This window comes from Phlebotomus argentipes, unplaced genomic scaffold (assembly GCF_947086385.1).
Source record: "Phlebotomus argentipes unplaced genomic scaffold, Phlebotomus argentipes genome assembly contig_15, whole genome shotgun sequence".
NCBI classification, from domain to species: domain Eukaryota; kingdom Metazoa; phylum Arthropoda; class Insecta; order Diptera; family Psychodidae; genus Phlebotomus; species Phlebotomus argentipes.
Window position 1 is genome coordinate 1,947,937 of NW_026776181.1, and position 23,632 is coordinate 1,971,568.

Genomic DNA, 23,632 nt, shown 5'->3' on the forward strand with positions numbered 1-23,632 from the left:
TCGAGCTCACCCTTATCATAAGAATCACTCTTTATTCTTTAAGCAAAATATCAACCTAATTCATATTTTATTGCCTCTTGGCGCTTTCAAAATGAGAGGAATCTTCCAAAATTCCGTATGCAGAAAGCATTCCGAAAGAGTGGCTGAAAAGATTTTAAATATTATAGTTGTGATTCTGAATGTTATGACTTCTTAAAAATGGTATGCAAATTCCATGCAAATTTCTCAACTGATTCACAAAATATTGGATACAGCAGAAATTCCACGGCATTTGCCAAAATAAACTTTTCTCTCTGTCTCTCCGTTTTGCTGCTTTCTGACTATATCTCAATATATTTGCTCAATCAGGCTGAAAGGTGAGTGGGTGAGAATAAAAAGGTGACAATTTATGGTATTGGTCTCGCCTCTGAGGTTCTATTGATTCTCCTCAAGGGTGCATTGCGAGTCTCAGGCGCAATTTCTCCCCAATCAACGCCCTAACGTGATTATCCTTCTTTTAGGCTCATTCAATGCCTTCTGGGTGATAAATAACTCCTCAATTTAGCCAGTCGCATTCTTTCCTCGGACACTCCACATGTTTCGTCCTGACGGAGCACATGTGGAAGGGTGCACGAGAGAGCGAGTCATTGGGAAGAGTTCCCTGTGGAATTGTCGCACTCAGAGAGGAATTTCCACTCTTGCGCCTTCTTCGCTCTCTCTCTCTCTCTCTCACTCTCGAATTTCCCCAATTTTCATGCCGTCACGTTGCTCAACAGTCCTTACTGTTCATTCACCACCGGCGATGGTCTTCAGTTCACCGTTGAACGGCGTGTTTGAAGCATCTGCTTCTCGACTCGTCCCGGAACAAGTCCTCGTGGTGCACTTTTTATATCCTCCCAGACTTTGATACTACAAGTGAATGGACCAGAGACTCTCCTGCAGAGGCACAAGAGCTCAAGACAGACTGATATACAGTGTGAAGTAATTTGTGCATTTTTGCAATAAACCCAGTGGATGAAACTAATTGCAGAGACAATAAGCTAAAGAGCAACAATAAACCCATAACAAATATAAGTGATTCGTGGAATTTATTCCATCTCTTGCGAACTCTTCTTTTCTTTTTATCCCGCCATCAATTGGCCGGGAGAAAGAGTGTGTTTTCTGTGCTGTTGAGGTATATATAAAATATTCCTCGAGCGTCAATATTTATTTAATAGCCGCGACTAAATGGATCTTGTGCAGAGTGCAAGATATATTTATCTTAATTGAATAGTATTTGCTGAAAGAAATGTGCATTGCAATCACTCAAAACGATATTCACGATGTCATTTAATGGATATACGAAATTGAAATGATATTGGATAAACAAATCTACGCCAGTGATCATGAACATTTTATGAAAATCACGAAGAAATGTACAGATGAGTGGTGAAAATAGTGGTGCTTCTAATAAAATTTTTTTTAAGAAAAAATCGGTTAAAATTTATTTTAAATGTCAAAATAGCCGACGGGATAAAGAACATAATTTCTAATAAGGATATGTTCCTAAGCTAAGCTGAATTATATCAATTTAGTATTTATTTATTCATAAATCTTCAGACGCCACTATTTTCATCACTTTATTGTGTTTAGTGCTATTAATCGGCGGCGCTAATGGCTTGTCTTTCAATAACCATCGCATCTCGCTCACTCTTTTGGTGCTGAAATGAACGATGCATGATTGGCTCTCTTGGATAAGCCCAGTGACTATCCGTATATATTCAATCATTGCCACATTATCGCTCGTCTTTACCGCAGCATAGCTATGTATTGTGCACATTGCTGCACTCGAAGCACCCTCATGACGATGCCTCAGTCGCAGGCGAGCCACCAAGTGCGGTGGAAGCAAGAAGTGTTCAAGATAAATCTCATCCTCTGAATCTGCCCGCAAGGAGCATCAATAATTCACTTTATGGCCACATCAAAGGGAGTTGTGAGAAAATTGTATCGGGAGGGAAAAGTGAATTCCAACCCAACCCTCGTCAGTGCCTCAACCCTAAAGCCACAATGATATTCCGGGGGGTGAATTCAATAATCATAATATCAAACATTGAAGATCAATTGGACAGAACTCGGATATTTATTTAATTGAAAATGCAACAGATGCGTGCGTTTTTTGTCATTTTTAGTGAGCATCGCAATTGATGGGAAAAAAGAGCATTTTCATTTGACGTGCATAAATTAAACAGACGCTCTCGGGAAAATATACATGGTAAATTCCGTAAATTCATCTACTCAACCACAGAAATTCCCATTTATTTGATAAAAATTAAATACCAAAATTTAATCAATGCGAAAGGGAGCCTTATGTGAACTTTCACATTGGGCACGATGGCTTTCAGCTTAACATACAATTTGGAATTGTATCGTCGCGAAGGGTGAGGAAAAGGCGAGTTTTCACATCCGTTCTCTATATAAATATTTCTCTTCTTGGACTCCCTCCTTTTTCGCCATGAAATCAAAACGCATTAATGCGTCACGCACACTTTTTTGCTGCCCCATATCACTCCATTTATATCCACATTCGTGTAATTAATTTTCAATCCATTCACCCCCTGTTGGGGAGCCCAGGAAAATTCTTTTCATTCGTGGGGGCATCCAATTCATCACTGTTATTGCCCACAATTCTGTCAACAATCTTGCTGCGGAGCACAACTGTTGGGGATTGCATTCCATAGTTGGGATGGAATGGAGTAATTTGAATTCCCGACTGAAATGCTTCGACTTTTCTGATACACTCGTTTGAGGACTCAAATCCATCACTTGCGAGCCCTGTCCATTAGTTTGCCTCCAAATAACCACCTTCCGTTGAATTCATACAAACGAGTGAGAAAATAATTTGTGAGGGCAAAATAGGAGAAAAAAAACTTTCCACCAAAAATACACAAAAAGGAACAGTGAAATCAGTCGATGAGATTTTCTGTGGAACATTTGCTAAATTGAAATGAGAGTTGGAAAGGGAAGTCAGTGCGGAGCGAAGAGCTCAATTTCGGGGCTGAAAGTCACGCGAATTGATTGAAAGGCGAGTGGGTGGGTTTCAAGTGTCATTGATTATTTTATTTGCTCAACATATTCATTGTAGACCAAAATTAAATGGTGTAGAGGCGATTTTTTTGCGAATAGACAGTGAGAACGTGACGAAAAGTGTGGGAATGGCGAAAAAATCTGCCAATTTGCTGTTCCCGGAACTCCCCGAAGTGGACGGAAGGCCCAATTTACTTCTGTGATCAATAACCGCACGTTGAGTGACCATTTCAATTTGCTGAACTCGATCGCCAGATGATTATTCCATGTAGCAGAATAGTGGTTAAAACTGTGGACTGAGTGAGACGTGCATGTGGATGGCGAGGCGCTCTCTGGGGCCACAGGAGCTCCCCAACCGCCCCACTCAGTGATAGTGCAGCGAGTCGAATGGGCCGCAAATTGACATTGTAGCCGACACCAACGTATGAACATGTCCGCCACAAAGAGGTAATTCTGACGATTTTCTAAGGCAAATGGCCGAATGACATCTATTTATCTTCCTCCCAACCGAAGATGATTTATTGTTGGTGCTTCGGGCTCAAAATTAGAACCTTTTGATCTGCTACTCGCAATTTGTGGCTATTCAAAACTGGAGAAAAAAGTGGTTCACACTGCTAAATGTTACTATTTCCTGTGTAAACAAGGATTTGCCTGTTCTATCGCATGCATACGATTATACCTCTTCTGAAGCTTTCTAAGCTGCTTGTGATGCTTTCCATACCTGCGTTTTAAAACTTTTCTTTCCTGCGAATGTTCGAAAAGCAGCACAAACGATTACAACGTAATCCTGTCATGTATCTCATTACAAAAGATCTCCGCCAGACCGCAAAAAAGGCCTCACTTAGTTCCCCATCCATGGAGTCTTTCTGCTGTATTGACTTCATTAGTTTCCGCCTCTCTGCCGGGCAAAAATTCCCCGTGCAGACCAAAAGCTCCGGCCCGGGAAGTGTGAGTGTGGCGGAAAGGGGAATAAATAAAGTTTCGCCTCAGCAAACGAATGTCAGTTTCGGTGGTGGGATTTGAATTTGAAGCCCAATCACGTGCGAACTGGCAACGAACACGTACCAAACTGAACAAATGAACTTTTTCCTCTCATACAATTTTTCTTCTTCTCGCCGTCAACTTTTCCATCTCGGAACTTCTCAGTCTATATATGAAAAGCCATTTTATGGCCGCGACACGCTCGCCAATGATGCGTACAGAGTGGACTTCATGCATTTCTTACGAATATTCAAGAAATTGCCTTCTTTATCTTATCATATCCTAACGAGCGATTGTCTGTTACTTCGCTTATTCAAGAGGGAGTATTAAGTTAGAGCGCTCGGCAAAGTCTTCTGCGCTTTTCACATGACTTGCAGTTGGTGAAAAAAAATGTCTGGAAAAAGTCCACATTAGCTGACTTTTCTTGGCTGATTTCTCAATGTGTCTTTTCCAGGTGCTCTTTTTTTGCCTCTGTCACATTTTTGGGGATGAAAAATGAAATTTGAATGTGATTTTTCATCCTGTGCAAAAGGGAGGAACAAGGAAATTTGTGTACGTATATTGAGAAGTTGGTCTGATATGACTTTTTTCCCTCATTTTAAGGATATTATTCGGATGACGTACCTTATATGCTATTCTTTAAAAATGTGCTTGTTAACAAACTTCATATTCAACATCATGATAAAACATTTCCCTGACCTCATCTGCAACATATAGAATTTCACCCTGCATTTCATTTCTTGAATTACACAAATTCGCTCATTGCTGTGAAGCTCAGAGACACAGAATCTTCTCCATTATTCAGCGAAAAGATACACAGCAAACAGAGACGAATCATAGGAAAAAGATAAATTAAATTTTGGGAATATCTCGTCTGTCTCTCGTCCATATTAATATCATTATTATTATTATAGACACGCCAGTTGTTGGGGTTCGAGGATGACATTCCACGTGTGGCGCGGTTCAATGTGATGCTCTGTTGTGCCGTGTGGATCACTTATACTCCCATTTCACGTAAACATCGTACAATGCGAAAGTAGCAAAATAAAAGTGGCGTAATACGAAAACCCGGTAAATATTCGGCGCCATTCCTCAGACAAAGTGCCCCCAAAAGGGAGAGCTTTTGCCTGCCAGTTGGATTCACATCGTGTCCCATGTGTATGTGTGTATCCTTAAGGAAAAGTATTCCGTCATTTTTGTACATAGGCTTCGGCAGTCATTTAATATTCATCTCAGATATTGGGTGGAAAATGCTGTTTCTGCTCTGTTATTTGGTTTAATATTGCTACCATGCCTGAATGCGAATGGAGCAGCTGGGAAAAATTTTCTCCACGGCATTTACTTTCACGAAACTGCCACTATATATACGCAGTATTGTAATTAAAATGCCCTGCAAATAAACCTCTCAGTATTGATCTGAAATGTTTTATGACTGCGATGACAATTGTGTTATTGTGTTTAGGTTTTGGTCACAAACTCGCAACACAATGTTTGTTAATTACTTGATATGTAAACCGCTTAAATTCTGCGGTCGCACTTTTCTATTGTTCTAATTAACATTATGGTATGTGTGAAAATGGACATAATAATGTTATTGACAATACATTTAGCACTATTTGCGCTATTTTCCCTAAGTAGTGCACTTTTCATTTCGTGTTCATTATTTGGTCTGCACTATTCTACACATATATAATTCTAATGGCGATTCAGCTAAACAGTAACTAACTATAAATCCTCTGTAATGGAGCGTTCGATACCAAATAATCACCTTTTTTCCCGGACGAAGTGTGGGAAAATACTGTTCCATTATGCAATTCAAATAAATAGAATATAATTGTTTGTTTCGCGATTATATGGCTGACTGATTATGGTGATAACTGAACATTAAATATTAATAGCGTACAGATTTTACCAAATGACCAAACAAATGAGAATTTTATTATTATATATCTAATGGATGAAAAACAGGATTGATCCCTTGTGCGCACTCCGAAGCCGATTCGGCGGTGTGAATTCCTCAGTTTTTGCCCAGGTTGTATTGAATAATAACGAAAATTGTCCCGGTCGAAAGTAAGCTATTCAAACTTAGGGACCTGGGGGTGGAGGAGGGCAAAAATGGTTGAAAAAACAGCATCAAAATGCAATTGGATAGAAAATATTTAATATTTAATATTTATTGTTATTTTCATAACATTTTTTACACCAATAATCCGAATGTAAAACCAATCTTTCGTATATAAATTTTCATGTTTTGCCATTGTTCAAAATTCTGCGATCACGCTAACTTTTTAACTCCATTTGCAGACATAAAATTCAAATATATGCAGCGTGAGTTATAAGGCAAAGTTCAACTTCGATAGGGCAGGTGTTAAATTAATATTTCCTCTCGGCGAGTGTAAAACTCCCCGGGCCTCGAATCTCGTTTTGCGTTAAAGTTGATGGTCGTGCGATTTGGCGCACATTAGAATTCACCCACTCATAAATATACATGAAAAATCTGGGGGTAAAAGAGAAAACAAGAAAATATACGTTTGGAAGGCGCAAAGCTTTGAGTTTTAGCTTAACTTTTTTCTCCGAGTGTTGACATGACGAATGGGAAATTTATTCATAATCCGCCCTGTGATGTCCTCGCGACAAACAGAGGCGAAAAAAACTCATTCGCCAAACAGAAAAATCATGTGAAATCTCTCTTTCGCGCTGCATTTACTCTGTCTATATATGTAAATAGATTCTCAGGGCTTTACGGATCCTCCAGCATCGCAATCCGTAACGTCACGCGGGGGTGGGCAAAGGGCAAAAGGCTGCAATGGAAAAATATGTTGATTTAATCTGATTTCACTGGGCCGTGGGAGGAAATCTCGCACAGCTACTTGAGGAATGTTCTTGCATGGGGGTCGGGAAAAAAGTGTGTGTGGTGAAAAAAATGTCAGAAAGATGTCATCAATTACTTTGCTAATCCTTCTTAGTGTTGCTATAAATTCTATCAGATTAAATTATCCCCTACGCGTCGTCTCATTTTGAGGGGTTATGGATTTAAATGACATTAAATCCGCCGCTCGCAAATGTACCGTAAATCACATTCAACTATGTCTGGGTTGGCCGCAGAAAAAAGTGCATAAACAATGGGTTTTGGGGCAAAAAGTTGCTAAAAGTGGCTTTAATCTCCTGACATCAGAAAGAGAGCTTTCTTCCTGTGTTCAACAATACATACATATTATCGCCAACACATGTGAGAATGAGTGTTTCTGTGAATCTCATAAGGTTAAATGGTCTCAATTCTTCTTACTCTTAATCCACTTTCACCTACTGAAATGATAATAAATTCGAAAATCATCTACTGTCACCGTGTTATTGCCGAAAATTTCTCGCTCTTCCCTCGAGGAAGCATGAACACCTCGCCTGAATTAATGTGGTTCTTTCTGGGTACTTTCATCACCTCTAAACCTAATTAATGCCCCTTGTGAATTAATAACCTGCAGGAGTGCGACCGGGCGGAAAGCCCGGAAATTCCCACGTGAATTTCTGCGTGAAAGAGTGACAAGTGGTGAGAAAGAAGTGAGAAAGCCTGGGCTGTGGATGGAGTGTGTCTCCCCAACAGCCATGATGACACCTGCGACACAAGACGCCCGAGACGGTGGGTGCCAGTGTATTAGGGGCGGATGGGTTAGAGAGAGGGTGCAGGAGCACCGCCTGACAATGGGGCTGCGATGGCAAGACGGGGATGTATTAATAATTCCCAGTGACAAGTGAAATATGGCCCAGATGCTATCATTTGAATGCAAAAAGCGGGGAGAAGGAAATGGAGTCTTCCGATATCTTCGGTACACGTCGCTCTCTGCAAATGCCGAGAGTTGAGAAAGAAGAGGCATCCACAATTGATGGGATGGGTAAGAAAGAGAGAGAGAGAGAGGGGGATGGAATCGGGAAAGCTATTCACGACTACGTGTGTTTATTTGCCTTCTGCCTCCTATTGACAAGTTTTAAATTTATGGAAAAGCCAGAATTGTGTGTTTTTTGCTCTCTCCATGCCTTTCACTCGTAACATTACTCTTTTATTTTATTGTCTGGTGTATATGTATTTATTTCCGAAATGCGAAAAATGACTCTGGAGCTTTTGTATACCTCTACACACGGATTGAATGTGAGTGCGGCCGAAAAAAGAGCACCCGCGCAGAGTGGGAAGCGATAAAATCATTTGAGGCAGCATGGGAAGCTCGGAGTTGAAACACAGGGATGTGGGGTGCAAAAGGGATCAAGCCTGGAAGGTTTTTGCTTTTCGGATATTTTAATCAGATAGTAGAAATCCCATCAGCTTTTTACCCACGCACACACACACACAAACGTACAGACAAACAACCATCTCTCGCTCTCAAGAGCTTTTTGCGGAGCTTCTCGCGGAAAAACACATCCTTCCGCCGTGGTTGAGCCATCATTTTTTACGGCCCGCCTGTCGTATTATGAGGAATGACAGAACGAATCCCTAACATAAATATCATAGCCACTTAATCGTCCTCATGAGTCATTTGAGTTTTATTCTTGCCATTGCAGGATGCCCCAGGGCCATAAAGTGACGTCCAGTGGACAGGGATTGCACAAGAGTCGCGCCACGGAGATTTTCAGCTCCTCGGATCGTGGGGGGTTCTGCGGCGCCCTCCAGCGCACCCCGCCCGCCATGCCGGCCGCAATATCGCGGCGGCTGGCCAACAGAGAGAACGCCGGCATTGGCAAGGTGAGATAAATGCGTGATGTGGTCTTTTACGATTCCCGAATTTCTCCTCTGCCTAATGTATGACTGAGCTGAACCTTTCCCTTTTCCTTTCATCTGTAAATATTGCAAGTGTAAGTGAATTTTCATAACCTCTCTTGTGCACACTTCCCATTGAAATATTAAAGGTAAAATGTATAAATTAAGCACTGAGCTTCAGCTTTGCTATACACAGTGCTTTTCATCAGAGAATATCCCTCAGCAAGTCACTTTTGGACAAGATGAAAGCATTCAAGAGTATGCACATCAAAGAGCATCCCATAGTCGTAGTGAATAGGCGAAAGGACGTTGCTAATTAAGAAGCTTTTTGGCGTACTGTGAAAAGTAATTCCCTTTGTTTCACCCCAACAGTGCTCCGACTGATTAAATCTCCTCTTGGCCTCTAAATAAATGAAATAAATTCTATTCAATCCAGCTGGGGTGTGGGGTGGGTTCAACCCGCAAAAAAGGTAGAAAAGTCTCTCGAATGGACGTAAAATTTACTGGGTTTCTCTTGCTAACTTGCTGTGGGGAAATTGATTTGGAAAGCGGCGTTTGTTGCTGGAAACACGTGGCTCCAGTCATTTGACCCAATTTACAGTGCTTAGGGACACATTTACACACACGCATGGTGTGAGTGTCCCGTCCATAAAAAAGAGCACAGCGCAATGGGAATTTTCGACAGAATCTTGTGATCTTTTAAAATTTACGATTTGAGCTTTTTTCTGCCAGCGAGCTTTATGTCCTACTCGACATTTCGTTTTCATTATCTACACCCCAAACCTGTCCCACTTCACTCTTTCTGGGTATAATGTCAGGAGCCCCAAGGCACGCGGAGAGTGTGACAAGAATCCATGGGCGAGGGCGAGAGTGAGAGTGAAAGAAAAAAAATTTACGTAAATTATACCATAAAAGACGACATTTTACAACAGTGAAACTGCTCATAAAACACACTTTTATTATATAAAATAACCACGTTTATACAGAACGCATAAATAGTTAGTATCGATCGCAATATAAGTGAATTTATGTCACCCATCCAACAATATTGTAAATTAAGAACCTATCACAGTCATAATTCTATGTAATATCAGGGTTTCTTATCAAAAGCCACACAGCACATATAACACCCCCGCCAAGAGGGCTTCACCCCAACACGAGTGCGCCCTTCTAAATATTGCTTATTCGAATTTGTGATGAAGTTAATAGAGGAAATACCAACCGATGGACGATTTCATTTGTATTGTGCCATGAGCTGCTTTTCTCGCATTCTGTATTATATAGACTCTCTTCAAGTCTTCCTCTTCATCCACGTAACATTTCTATTGATGACGCGACCAAATTCCAACCCATAAATCCAATTCCTAACGATGTTTCGACACACCAAATTGCAATAACAATAACTAATAGGAGAAAGGAGCAAGAAAAAAGAGCCTGAGGAGTTGTGCCTGGGTAATATTTTTTCCGCCAAACTATACAAGAGTGGAACTTGAGGGCTTTTCACATGACTTTTCACCATACACTCAATTCCCACAGTCGCTGGGCGGGCGCCATTGGCATGAGATAGTGGGCAGAAGGAGAACAGAAGGGATTTTTTTTGTAGCTCTGGCGTGGAAAATAGGTGAAGGTTTCACTCCCCAATCTGGCGCGAGGGCCTATTAAGTGATAATAGTGCGATTTTCCACTGGCCAGGTGGGATAGCATGGCATTATGGCCAATTTCGCCCATACCTAGGCCATTCCCATTTGTCGTAGCCCATTTTTATGGCACTGCGCCAACCATAGTAATTACCCCTGATTTGCATAAAAAATCGATACTGTGGTCACAGAATACAAGCATTATACTATTAATAATGTGTGTAAAACCCATTGGCCAGGGCTCACGGTGACCATTCATTAGCCGCTGTAAATGAGCCTGATAAGGAGTGGAAAAAAACACGGGAATTACCTGAGCCATAAAGTAAGAGATTTGCGACACATGTTTCACGGTGCGGAATCTTAACGCAAAGTGTATAGGAAAACATCCACAAAAAAGTCACTTGTTTCAATGCTTTCAATGCTTTCAAATGCTCTCAAACAATAATGGCACAGGTAGACAATGCTGCAGGACTCTGCGTCGAGTATTTGAAGCCCCATCATGAAAATTAAACGGTGAAATGCCACTCCAATTTGCTCAATTTTCATTACCAGGTAAAAGTAATGCTCCGCATAGCAGACAATCCGGCCACTTGTGACGAGGGTACGACCTCTAGTTACTTGTCTGTGGACAAGAAGAAGCGTCAAGTGACGCTCTCTGACCCCAGCCAGGCGTCTCTGGCCACCCATCAGGGTGGCTCTCAAGAGCGCGGCCCGATGGTGGCGGCGCCCAAGATGTTTGCCTTCGACGGGCTCTTCACTCCTGAAGACACTCAGGTGAGTAAGCTGGTTGAATTCACCTAGCGCCACAATTGACCGACTTAACTCTCCCACACAGTCTGACCTCTGCTCCGCGGCGCTCAGTGACGTGATTCCCGCCGTGCTGGATGGCTCAGATGGATGTCTGCTGGCGCTTGGCTATCCGGGGGCAGGTAATTACATTAATATGTATTTCCCCATCGTTTGGCGTGTGAGACTCGTCAGTTGGGCGCATCAGTTCAACACCCCTTGACCACCGGCGAACTGTTGTTGCGTGTAATTCGGTAAACATAATAAATTTCCCGCGTGAACTCTCATCCCTCTTTGCGCATCAAGTCTTGTCATGGGGGTGGAAAAAAGTGGGAACTTCCAGGATGAGGGGAGAGATGTTGGGATGACGCTCAAACTCAATTTCGGTTGATTTGCATTTGAAAATGATTTGTGAAGGGCGCTTGCGGGGCGCCCATGAGAAATTGATGTGCGGCAAATGCATTTTGTGTCATATCAATTCTCTCACACGCTTCTTCGTCTTTCTAGGGCAATCCAAGTCGATGATGGGATCGATAAGTGGTGCAGGAGAGCTGGGAGCCATTCCGTGTGCCATCTCCTGGCTCTATCGTGGCATCAATGAGCGACGCCAGAAGTCTGGAGCGCGATTCTCAGTCAGAGTGTCTGCATTGGGCGTTAATGCCACGAAACCTGGATCGAGCTCGAGAGATTTACTGGCAGCACATGCCACAGGTAAAGCCCTGACATTCCATATTCTCGGGTTAAATTATGCATGCAAAGTGGGCGAGGAATGATGAAGAATGCCACATGGCGAGGGACTTCTTGGTGAATTTTCCCAGTGTGTTTTCCGCACAAAATCACATATTTATGATACATGACGATGCTATACGCAATGTAATAAGCAAGAGAGGGAACGCAAAATCCTTGGGTTTGTGCACACCAAACGCCTTTTTCAGGCATGAATGATTGCAGAGGAAAAGAAGCGGAAAATTTATAGACTCACAATGTATAACTTTAATATCATCCCTCGCCATTCTGTTGCTTGTAATTTTCTCTAGTTCACGTAATTTTATTCATCTGTGTCATCAGAACCACATTAAAAGGCTGACAAGAGTGGATTTTCATAGATTTACAGACTAGTATGGAAAATATTGCACCACTCTGAAGTTTATTTATGTTTTTCACATGCTCTTGTTTATTTTCCTGAAACACTCCAAGTAGCAAAACATATTACAAAGTGTCGCATTAAATGCAATTGTCTATCAGCAGTGAAGTGATATAGCGTTCATGACACCAATTTCCATTAATCTTCTTGGATTATTATTTCATTATTCCACACATGTGCAGATATTTTGCACAATTTCACCAACTGGGCCTCACCAGCTAACTTTTAGCATTCATTCTCGTGGTTGATGGCACAATAAAATGTAGAGAACGCGCCAAATACACCACGATTTATACTCGCGGAACTTTAATTAATTTTCTCAATTATCTTAATGACTTCACTGGAGGAGTGGTTTTTGGGGTGGCTTTATGCTTTTATTGGAATTTCATGTTTGTATTGTAAGCGTACAGAGAGCTAGAATGTTTCGCAGGGCTTTCAATATATTATTCCTTTCGTAGAGGAGAGCGAAAGAGAGAGTTTTAAACAGAGAATGTACATGAAAACACTACGATCCTCGTGGAATTTATTGAGCCATTTGAATTCACAGAACAGAGTTGAAGAGTTCATGATCCTCAGGCAAAATGGGGGTTTGTTAAATTTGTGAACCAACTGTTGTGTCAAATGTTTTAAAGACAAATGTTAATTTAACACAAAAGACAAACACTCTCTTTTTCTAATGGAATTAAAACTCCCAACGATGCGATGTTTTCAACTCTGCTCGTTGAGTATGTGAACGAGTGCATTGTCGGGAATGTTTTGAGCTGGAATTGCACCAATTCTCCCTCCCTCGGCCTTGTCTCTCTCTCTCTCATCCATTTGATGTTATCCTGTAAACTGCTTGGCAGAGTCCGACGAGTCGCCAGGTGTGTACTTGAGGGATGATTTTCTGGGCGGCCCCACTGAATTGCGAGCGCCCACGGCCGAGAGAGCAGCCCTGTTCCTGGACACCGCGCTGGCGGGACGAGGACACAGCAGCGCCCTGGAACCCGCTCTGATCTTCACTCTGCACGTGTACCAGTACAGTCTGGCCGGCAAAGGGGGTGGTAAGTTCAGGAAGAATGCATGCATTTTCATTTCGAATCTCATCGGGTGCTGTTTGCAGTGGCGGGTGGCCGGAGTCGCTTGCACCTGATTGACTTGGGGGGCTGTGCAAATCGAGCCGGCGGATTGCCTCTGTCGGGCATTGGGAATGTTTTGCTAGCGATATTGAGTGGTCAAAGGCATCCGCCGAACAGGGACCACCCTCTTACGCCCCTTCTTAAAGACTGCCTCGCCCCAATCACCTGCCACGTGGCAGTTCTTGCTCATGTGACTCACGCGCAGGTAAGAATCCTTAAGGACGCTTTAAGAGAATTCCCTTTGTCTGAACTTCCCTTTTCTCACCCCTCCCGATCAGACTCACTCAGATGCATTGACAACGATTCAGTTAGCGTCCAGAATCCATCGAATGAGAAGACGAAAGCATCGATTTCAGCTGTCAGGTGCCGACAAAGGCATTGCTCTAGGTTCCAATGCAGCAGGACATCAGTCTGGCGGATCGTCAGAGGGTCCGGACCCTTCTAGTTCTGACCTATCCGCCGACACAGTGATCTACATGGGTCCCTGTGATGACCAAACGGACGGAGAACACCCACCAGTTTACCTTCCCAGTCTTAGCTCAGGAGACAACAGGTGCGCCATGCAGAAGGTCCTGAAAGGCACAACTGCTGAGAAGCCCAACAAATCTCCGGCCAAGAAAGTCATTCCCAAGCCAGAGTATCAAGCGACTGCACCTATTGTCCAGAGCACTCTAGCTGTTGCCCAGAGAACCGATAGTCTGAAGAGAGTCTACGATCCGGGTTATCAGAACACAACGATGAGTCCGGTTAAGCAGAAGATCCCAACGAGTCCTTACAAGTATCCAATGAGTCTCAACAAGGCATCGAACGTTCCCACACCCAAGGGTTCTCCTCTGCGGCGACCCAACATGGTGAATTCTCCCCACGAAAGTCCTATTAGGAAGGTGACTGAGGAGAAGTGGATCGACGGACCGAGAGTGTCGAGGTCCAAAGTGGCCGAAGCTAGGCACTTGATGCGTGAAATAAACCACGTGAAACAGTGCGAAACGTGGGTCGACGGTCCCAAAACTGCCACGCAGAGTGCGTCAAAGACGCTAGTTGCGGGGTGTCTTCCTGGTGCGCTCAATCCTAACGGCGCCTATGGATTCATGGACAGCCACAAGAAGTCCATGATCAGGCAATGGGTGGAGAACCAAACGTCTCAAATGCTCAACAGCGGCCATCAGTGCGTATCTTCGCCATCGTCTCCTCACCATCAGAGGGCAACATATCACATGACCCAGTTTAAGTGCAGCCGATCGGAAGACGACCAGCGATCAGCTCACGAAAGTGGTGCCAAAAGAGAGGAGGAGAATCACTCAGAACACACCGCGAACACTTGTCCTCAGCCCACGACTGCCAATGAGAACCAGGAGGAGGAGGATCAGGACAGCGGTCCGTCAGAGGTTCCTCCAGCTCTGCCCTTGATCGACAGACTGGGCTCCAGGGAGATTTCGCACGAGAGCCTGCACCTGGGATCGTCGTGCTCGCGGCACATCTCGAGGGAGAATCTGCCAGGAGTGCAGATGATGGACTGTGGACTACAGGTCACCGAGGAGGAGATCGCAAAGACCATGGGCAGCGGCATTGGCACGGATCATCCTCTGAGCGCTCTCAGTCATGGCGACATGTCTATCGTGTCCAGTTTTCACGTTGGAGATACTTTCAGCGATTGTGTCATTGGTGATAACTCTAGGTAAGACCTCTGCAGACGATGAGGATTTTGGGTCTGGGAATTACCGATCTGTGGATCTTCTCGTTTCAGGCACCAGTTTGATCAACTGGCCCGTCTTCGGGAGATCTTCACGTCTCAATTGGCCATGGCCGAGGTCACTCCAGTGTTCAGGGTGGGCGGAGATGCGGGAAGTGTCTACAGCGAACCTGCTTATCGCTTCAACGGCGGCACCGGGAGTGTTTGCAGCGAACCCGTGTGTAGAGCTCCTTCTCCGCGCTGCCGCGACTGCCGTCAATCTATCACTCTCTCGCGATCTCCTAGTCAAACCTCTCTGCCCAGTTTGAACGGCATTGTGGCAATAGCGGGAATGGAGCAGTACGCTTCGCTGCGACATCCGGATGGAGCGTCAGATCCGAACTTGCAGAAGATCGCTCAGCTAGATCAGGAGGATAGCAAACCGGCGTCCTCGCCTGTCCCAGAAGAAGACTGTGGCAAGATGCTAGCTGACACTCCCTTGCTTTCTCAAACACAGCTTCCTCAGCTTCCGCCACTGCCACTATCCACTTCCGAGGCGTACGATAGTGGCCACGATTCGACACCGAGAACGTCCAAGCACTCGGGAATATCAAGGCGCGCCGAGAGCGGCTATCACAGCGTCGCCACTGTGCGCGACTCTGACGAGTCAAGCTTCAGTTCGGCGGCGGGATCGAAGGTGCAGCCGCGTGAGCCGCAGAAGATCCACGCGAAGAAGTCCAAGCGCAACGACAAGTCCTTGTGTCACTGGCTCAGGAGTCCCTTCAACTGCACCTATCCCGACACCGAGGGCGAGGTCAGTGACTTCTGAGCGCGACCTGATGGACTCTCAATTTGCACAATAGTGAGATAATTTAGCGTGAAATAAAATGAATGGTGACAATGCACAGGCAGTAAATCAATGAGCCAATAATTTGCCGCATTTTGCCAATTTAATCGTGAAATGTTTTGCGTTACCATATGCACATTTTAACTGAAAAAAAGAAATTGTTGTTGTGACATTAAATTTTACGAGAATTTAATTCGTTATTGTTAGTGCACGCGAGAAATTTGTTAATTTTGACGTAAAATATCCCTAAAATTACATGGCACACATTTTTCATCACCCATCTCTCCTTCGGACTCTCAATATTCATGAAATATTTGCTCCTATTTTAACCCCCCCTCCCCACCCCCAAATAATTTCCGAGAGATGGAACAATATGGAGAATTTGGCAAATATTTTTTTAAACAATCGCATTGTGAATTCCTGGCTGCGCACCGCTTAATTATTGAATGCCGATCGCCTCATTCCTCTTGCCCTCTGCGTATGATTTCATAAAAACAATTCAACTATAGTGAATTTATTGAGGACAGACAAAAAAGCCCAAATGAAAATTAGTAGATGAAAATAATGTCCCTAGTGGAATAATGATTGCATTTTTGCATAATTAGAGAGGAAAGTTTGCAACTAATATATCTCTATTTGGTATGATATTTAAACAATGAGGTAAAATGATGAATTTATAAAAGTGGCATATAAATTATACAATCATTATATACACCTTTAATTGTATTTGCTGTATAACTTTACAAGAAACCAAGAAAGGAATCGACAATGGGAAGAAATAAAAAAAATTTTATAAAAGATTCCTCATACTTTTTTCTTCTATTCTACAACTTTCAGTCTTTTGATAGGGTTCCCTTTGGAATTTTGTGAAAGGAAGGGACAAGCAGTAAAAATGCTTCACATCGCAGATGGTAAGTACTTTTTTATAGTACAGTGCGAGAAAGTCTTCTTTGCCAACACAAATACCTCTTCATTTACCAACTGAACAACCCCTCGAGCAGCAGCTTTGGCGAATTGGATCGATTACATCCCTGCAATGGGGGTTGTTTTCAAATGCAAATGGTAAAGCGAGGTTGAATGTCAATTTTCATTTCTGCGACATTTCAAATTCAGTGATAATTTTCTCCTTGAGAGACAAGAACTTGGTTTTGTGCTCACATTTTGAATTGTTTTCCACCGAATGCCATGCAAATCGAGGGTAATATTTTGTGAAATATATTTGACCATTAATTCCCAGAGTTTTGTTTGTGGATTTTGCCCACACTTCAGTGTTGGAAGCCTTCAAATTGAATGTGTACGAGTTAAAAGGAAAAAGAAACTTTCTTTTTCACACCCTGAAGGGAAGTTCAAAAAGTTTCACTGGAACGAAAGCGAAAGAGAGGAAAAAAAAGCTCATGAGAAAGAGTTAAACTTCTTCCACCCGTTCATACCTTCTCTCGTCCAATTGTGAGGAAATTTATGATTGCACTATTTTCCTTTAGTGCCATGAGTGAAAATATGAGCAACAAATTAATTTGTTTGCCATATATACATATTATGAGATAAGGGAGAGGGGATGGGGAGATAAATTTTAATTAACTTTCCTCCATAAGAAACCTGGGAGCTGCATTAATATAATAAATTGCATAAAACTTGCTCATATTTTCGCCCTGCTACACTATATTGAGGCTATTTCTCATGCCTTTTTTCCTCTGAGCCGCACACGTCACAAATCCTCTGTGCAGGATATTTATTTGCCGTGAGTGAGAAAGAGAGGAAAGTGCCACAATTATTGGCATGTTTTATAAACAGTCACTCCTAATTGTATCCATATCGATGAACCAATCATCCGCATAATATCATGCATATTTTCCATTTCCCATACTTAGTCATAATTCCCATGTAATATAAACTCGGAAGCCGGAATTTCCCTGGGAAATCGATAGCTCACAGCCGGCATATGGCGGTTTCTGCAACAATAACTCGTGCAAACAATAAAAAGAGGACATTGGGGATGAAAATAAAAGTCAGAATGGATTTTTCATGTTGCAGTTATCGTGTCATACGGTTCATCAGACACTACATGAATCCATGGAGCTGGTAATTTTATCTGCCAAGCCCCCATAAATTATTTCTCATCCGGAAAATTCTCGGCTGAATGCAAATGCCACGCTCCGACTAAAGGGCAACTGTCGGAGAAAAATACCAGGTGGAGCTCATCTCTGGCGAAGGAACATGATTACTGTTATCACTGTCGCGTCCAATCCCCAATTTCCACGGAAAAACAAGTGACTGAAACATGAGTTCGAGAGTGTAATTAATTTGGTCAATTAATTACGATCCTCTCTTGGGGTGAAATGAGGAGAGTTTGGTGGAAAAAAGCGACAAGACAACACTCGTGAAATAAATTAATTGGCACTGTTCTCAAATGAGATAATGATCAAACAGAAACTTTCCCTGACATCAATTAACTGCTCAAGTCATTCAACTTTTTACTCTGCTAATGACTTATTGACCGTCTTGAGGTTTACTAAGCGCTTTTCCCAGTCTCGAAGAGGTGCCTAACATTTTAGAAAAATGTCAATTAGTTCTTCCTATTAGTAACTTTGTAAGCTCCCTTCTGTCTCGCCCAGAGTCTATTGTGACTGCAAATAGCAGTGTAAACTTTGTGATCTGCAATAAATATTCAAATTCTCACACGATTACCCAGAGATTATGGTAAAGCGCAGTGAAATATTCTTGTTTTGCAAAGAAATGGAAGATTTCCATGGCCAAAGTTCACAGAGTTTCCTCCTTGACAGTCTGAAACAATAAATTGAGAGTCGCTTAAGATCTCGTGAAGACGATTGTGCTGAAGGAGAAGCTTCTGAATCAATGGTCTCTTCATTGTCTCTTCCATTTCCTGCACCATTGAGGTCGCCATTCCGGCATTAAGAAAGCGGAGTGTCTCAGAAAGTCTCGAAGTGGAAAGATGCCAGCAAATATTCCCTCTGATGCATGCGAAGAAATTACTTTGGAGCACTGCCGGTGAAATACAATAGCGGGTGCAAGAAGGGGCGTTTTTATGGGGATTCACTTTACCATAAATTTATTATTGGAAAAAAATTTATGGATCGTTAAATGTGTGGTGTCTAACACTGAAAAGGTTTATGTCACATCCATCGCAACCCACAGATGTGGGTGGATTTCAAATGCCAAACTTGCTGATCACAAAACATTCTGGCAAAATCAAATTTATCGATGGCGCTGGTGCAAAAAATTTAAATAAATTTATTAGTTTTTCCCCTTTTTCATCGGAAAGCGATTTCTTGTCTTATTCTCTCGTTGTCGAGTGCCATTCTCTTGACGGCTCGCATGTGGGAAGAAAAACCCTGTAGAAAAACCCCGAAGGAAAGCCAAACAGCAACTGGAGAACGTCAAAAATGTTTCTGGGAGGAGTTAAAATAAATTTATTTTTTTCTTCTCCCACTTTGTGCAAAATAGTCGACAATTCCAAATCTCTGCGCTCCCGCAGCAATAAAGGGGAGGAAGGATATATTCCTGGAAAATCGAGAATCCCCCCGCATGAATGTGGGAGGGGAGAAAACCCCGAAAAATAGCTATTACATTTCCCAAGAACTCACTTCCCATTTCCACCCCGCGTTAAGTATGCAACGAACGTATTGTAACTTATGTATTTCAGGGAGGTAACGGCGATATAGATTGAATAAAAAATAGATTAGGAGCATTCTCCGAATGCTCTCGAGCTGCAAAATGGGTGAAAGGCAGCCCCAAAATGGGGTGGACAATTGCTAAATTTACTGTAAAAATATTTGAATCGAGGTCTGCATTATAAGACATTTTCCTTACAATTTTCATGAGATTTTAATGCCAACGACACCAATTTGGGGTCCACCCTTCGCACAATCGGAATCAATCTCATCCCTCAAGTGCCTCATTCAACCCAGTGTGTCTTCTCCTTTTATTTCCCTCGCCCATAACAGCCACTTTGGCTGTGCTTCTTCGGGGGAGTCTCTTTAAAGCGCAGGCAGGAGGGATTTTCTGTATCAATTTCCGCATTTCCCCACATGTATTAATGCCTCAAATGCACTTCGTTTCTCACAATAAATACAAATATACACAACTGCTGAAGTGTTGAATCGTGTACATTTTCATGGAGCACTTCATGGGGACGATTGCGACGAGATTAGGAATGAACTTTCGTTGAAACTTTACATGAGGATGAAATTTGCAAAAGCACAAGAAGCATCTTTCGTCACTCGATGACTTGCAATTCATGTGATAATTTCGCGCATAGTAACAGAAAATTGGAAATTTTCAGTGAAATCATTTCCTCGGGAAATCCCACCTTTCAAACGCTATAAAATGCTGATTCCTGCAATTGAATAAGAAAGGAAGGTGTTCCGACAGTCGATGAGAGAGTGTGAAATGTTGACACAACTAAAAGTGCCACCGCAAACTCAATGCTGGAATATTCAGTGTGTACAGAGAAATTTCACCACGTCAATATAAAATGTCTCTGCGGATGGAAAAAAAATCCCATGAAAGTGTAATTAAATTAAATTGGTATGCGCGCAGTAACTGGTTATCAGCAATAATCGAGCTCAAAATATGAGGATTAATTAAATGTTATGAACTTCGACGTGCAGCAAAAAGTTTACCGGAATTGGTTGGTTTTTTTTCTGGGGAGGAGAGATTGAGTGCTAAATATAGGGGTTGCTTTGGAAAAATAGCCACGTTTTTATTTCCTCCGCAACTTCCACGGGGGAATAATTGACCAGACGCACATTCCTATTGCTGGTACTGTGGAGTATAATTTTTAACGAATTCTCCCACTCAGGACGAATATTAAAATTTCGGGACGTTGAGGGACACCAAATAATTACCCTTGGGAACTTATGAATTTTCAGCATACTTCCCGGAGACTTTCTTCATTTTCCATGGGAGGGTTCGGTTGATTTGGGAAGAGCCACACAATTTTCAATTGAAATGGAAAATGCCTGAGGGTTGAGCGAATGGCAATAAATTCACGTCGATTCTCAGTAGGAGAAAAAAATTCCAACATTTCAGACGCAGTTAGAATACAATTTCCAAGGGCTCGAAAGGCTGATTGAACAAAAGAAGCAGGGAAATTCGAGGAGGATGTATATTGGAATGTCCTCTGCGGTATTATTTGCCATTCCCATTCTCCCAACGTCACTGGGATGTTTTTCTTGCGATCCTGTGCACAGGAGCATAAAGGAAGAGTATTAATTCACTGTCAAAGGGAACAATATCCATCTATCGTATCGAACAGTAATTTCCATTTGAGCATAAATTGGAAAATGTGGAATGAAGGTAAGTCGAGGAGGTGTGAGGCGTTTGGAAGATGTGCCAGCTTCGGCAATATTTACATGATTCATGAAGAAAATAGAGCTTAAAAGCAGCCCGTTTGGATCACAGTGAGGCTTGCGAACAATGAGTTCACTTTTCCAAAAAATAGGGGCACAATCACGGGATATTTGTTGATATATTCACTATCAGATTTTCATGGAAAGTTTGCCACAGCAGACAGCGAGTTTGGTGGACAAAATATGAAAAAAAGCCATTCATCACTCTGTGAAATGTAAAATAACTCGAAATATGCGGGCTTTCGGGAGATAGACGAGCTCTTTCATGGGCGAATATGCCAAAGAGCGCCCACAGAAGAGCTGAGTAAATAAACGGCAAGTTGGACTATGAGCTAGACATGAGGGACACGAGAGGTCCAATTTTCCGGAGAGTCTCTCAATCAATGATCACGAGACTGATTGCACTTGCACACAGTCCAATAAACTGCTAATCGCGAGGAGTGATTCAAAGGCATCGACGTGAAATGCGAGGTAGAATATTCTGTGACGAGTCTTGTTTGAATAGCGCGCGCTGTGCGAGTGAATGAGAATTGCGGAGCGAAAAGTCGTGCGATAATCTGTCGTCTTTCGCAGCAGTTTCCGTAGAGGTTTGTGAGGGAAAAGGGAGCGACGCGCCTTAAGTGGCCTTTTATGTTGTCGAAGGCGGATGGCACGGAAAAAAATAAATCAGAAAACAATCATCGATCTCACAGGGAACAGAACCAAATGGAGGAACAGCGAAAACAACCCCTCAATTGAAAGTTTTCTGAGTCGTCTGCGCGAGGAGCCAATTTGATTTAAGGCCAACAGCAGCCACTTTTTGTGGGTTCACTGTTCTCGTCTTCCCACACTTTTGTGCCATTGAGACGCACAGCGAAGGACTCTGGGTGCGGAAATCCTTCGATTTCCACCCTCTCGTCGTAGTCCAAAAATACATAGGAAGACTTCTGTGCAAGTAAACTTTTCACTTTTTCCCTCCAACCCATTTCTTCCATCCTTCACCACTGTACAACACTTGTTCCTTCTTTCCACATTTAATAGCTAAAGGTGGTGAGGTTGGAATGGAAAAATTTCTCTGTTGTGTGTACATTTCATAGTTTCAGTTTCTGCTGCAATAAATCATTTCTCTCCTGCACATGATTCAATTTCGCCGTGTGCGAGAGAGTGGGCGAAAACTCCACTTCCATCAGAGGGTGAGCGCTAAGAAACCAATTTATATCTTCACCCCTGATGACAAGTTCGCACTTCTTTCTTCCGGGGTGCACAAAAATTGCGACAATGTGATGTAGCGTCATGAGAACAGAGTGGCAGAAAGTGATATTTCACATTCAAATGAGCAAGAGAAATATTGAGCCAACACGACGATTTCGCCTCAATCCTGCAAAATGAGAATCTTCACCTCAATGGAAATGGCGAGACGATAATTGAGGAGGAATTCCTGTTCAGGAGATAATTGAGAACAAGTCATTATGTGGGATTAAAGCAATATTAATAGTACTCTTCATATGGAAAGGGTGGGTTTCTCTCTGTATACAAAAATGGCCATGAAGCACGCATGCAGTCAGAAGACGGTGAAATACTGACTTCAATTTAAGCTTAAGGAGTGTTTCTTAAGTCATATCGTTCAAAGAAGTTAGAACTGTATTATCCTTGGTATTATTTTATAAATTTATTCATCATTTTATGTATTTTTTTTTTCAGCAAAATTCATATGCTATTCGAAAGACACATTCAGCAGCAAATGGTTTTTCGTTGCATAGAAGACAGTTTAAGCTGGATTTTCTGCATCTCTTTTCTCACGTCGTGAGAGAACTTGTTAGATGAACTTTTGCAATGTTCCGGAGAAGACCAAAGATATAGACTGATTTCTCAGAAAAGTTTGCGTGAAGACCAAAGAAAACAAGGATGCAAAATATGTCTTCTACGAGTGCCACGGAGAAAATGTCTCGCGAGGGCGAAATGGGTGATAATAAAAGTCTCACAGAGTGTTTTTACACACATTGATTGTCATGGGGAGATTTCCCCCGTTGGCAGAAGAGAAAAGAGAGACTCACAAATGTATCGATTCCGATAAGGGTGGCATGGAATTTTCGGGTTCGAGAGAACTTGAAAAGTTTTAGTGTTGTGCATGCAACTCACGCGGTTTTATACATCCCATTCTCACACCCCAATTCTCACACACAGGGATATTATGGGAGCAACTTGAGATATAAGAGAAAATGGCAGAGATTTGATATCAGATTTTCACCATCAGTTTCCTCAATATTGGCAAAACCATCATGGATTAAGGGATTTGCGCTCCTTTCAACCTTTTCT

At 42.5% G+C, this 23,632-nt stretch overlaps 1 protein-coding gene and 1 long non-coding RNA gene across 2 annotated transcripts; both read left to right on the forward strand.

The window, feature by feature from the left end:
- Positions 1 to 1,076: 1,076 nt before the first annotated feature.
- On the forward strand, positions 1,077 to 8,618 carry LOC132261687 (uncharacterized). Its single transcript, XR_009468433.1, has 3 exons — positions 1,077 to 1,153; positions 3,101 to 3,489; positions 8,572 to 8,618. It is a non-coding gene; the product is annotated as an uncharacterized LOC132261687 (long non-coding RNA).
- Positions 8,619 to 8,620: 2 nt separating this feature from the next.
- LOC132263500 (kinesin-like protein CG14535) lies at positions 8,621 to 16,768 on the forward strand (the record flags this gene model as incomplete). The annotated part of the gene is made up of 8 exons (XM_059763282.1): positions 8,621 to 8,752; positions 10,957 to 11,178; positions 11,240 to 11,333; positions 11,698 to 11,901; positions 13,180 to 13,377; positions 13,437 to 13,657; positions 13,731 to 15,127; positions 15,197 to 16,768. Coding segments are annotated over 8 exons (3,222 nt in total), but the record flags the coding sequence as incomplete, so codon positions are not given.
- Between the last annotated feature and the right edge of the window lie 6,864 nt (positions 16,769 to 23,632).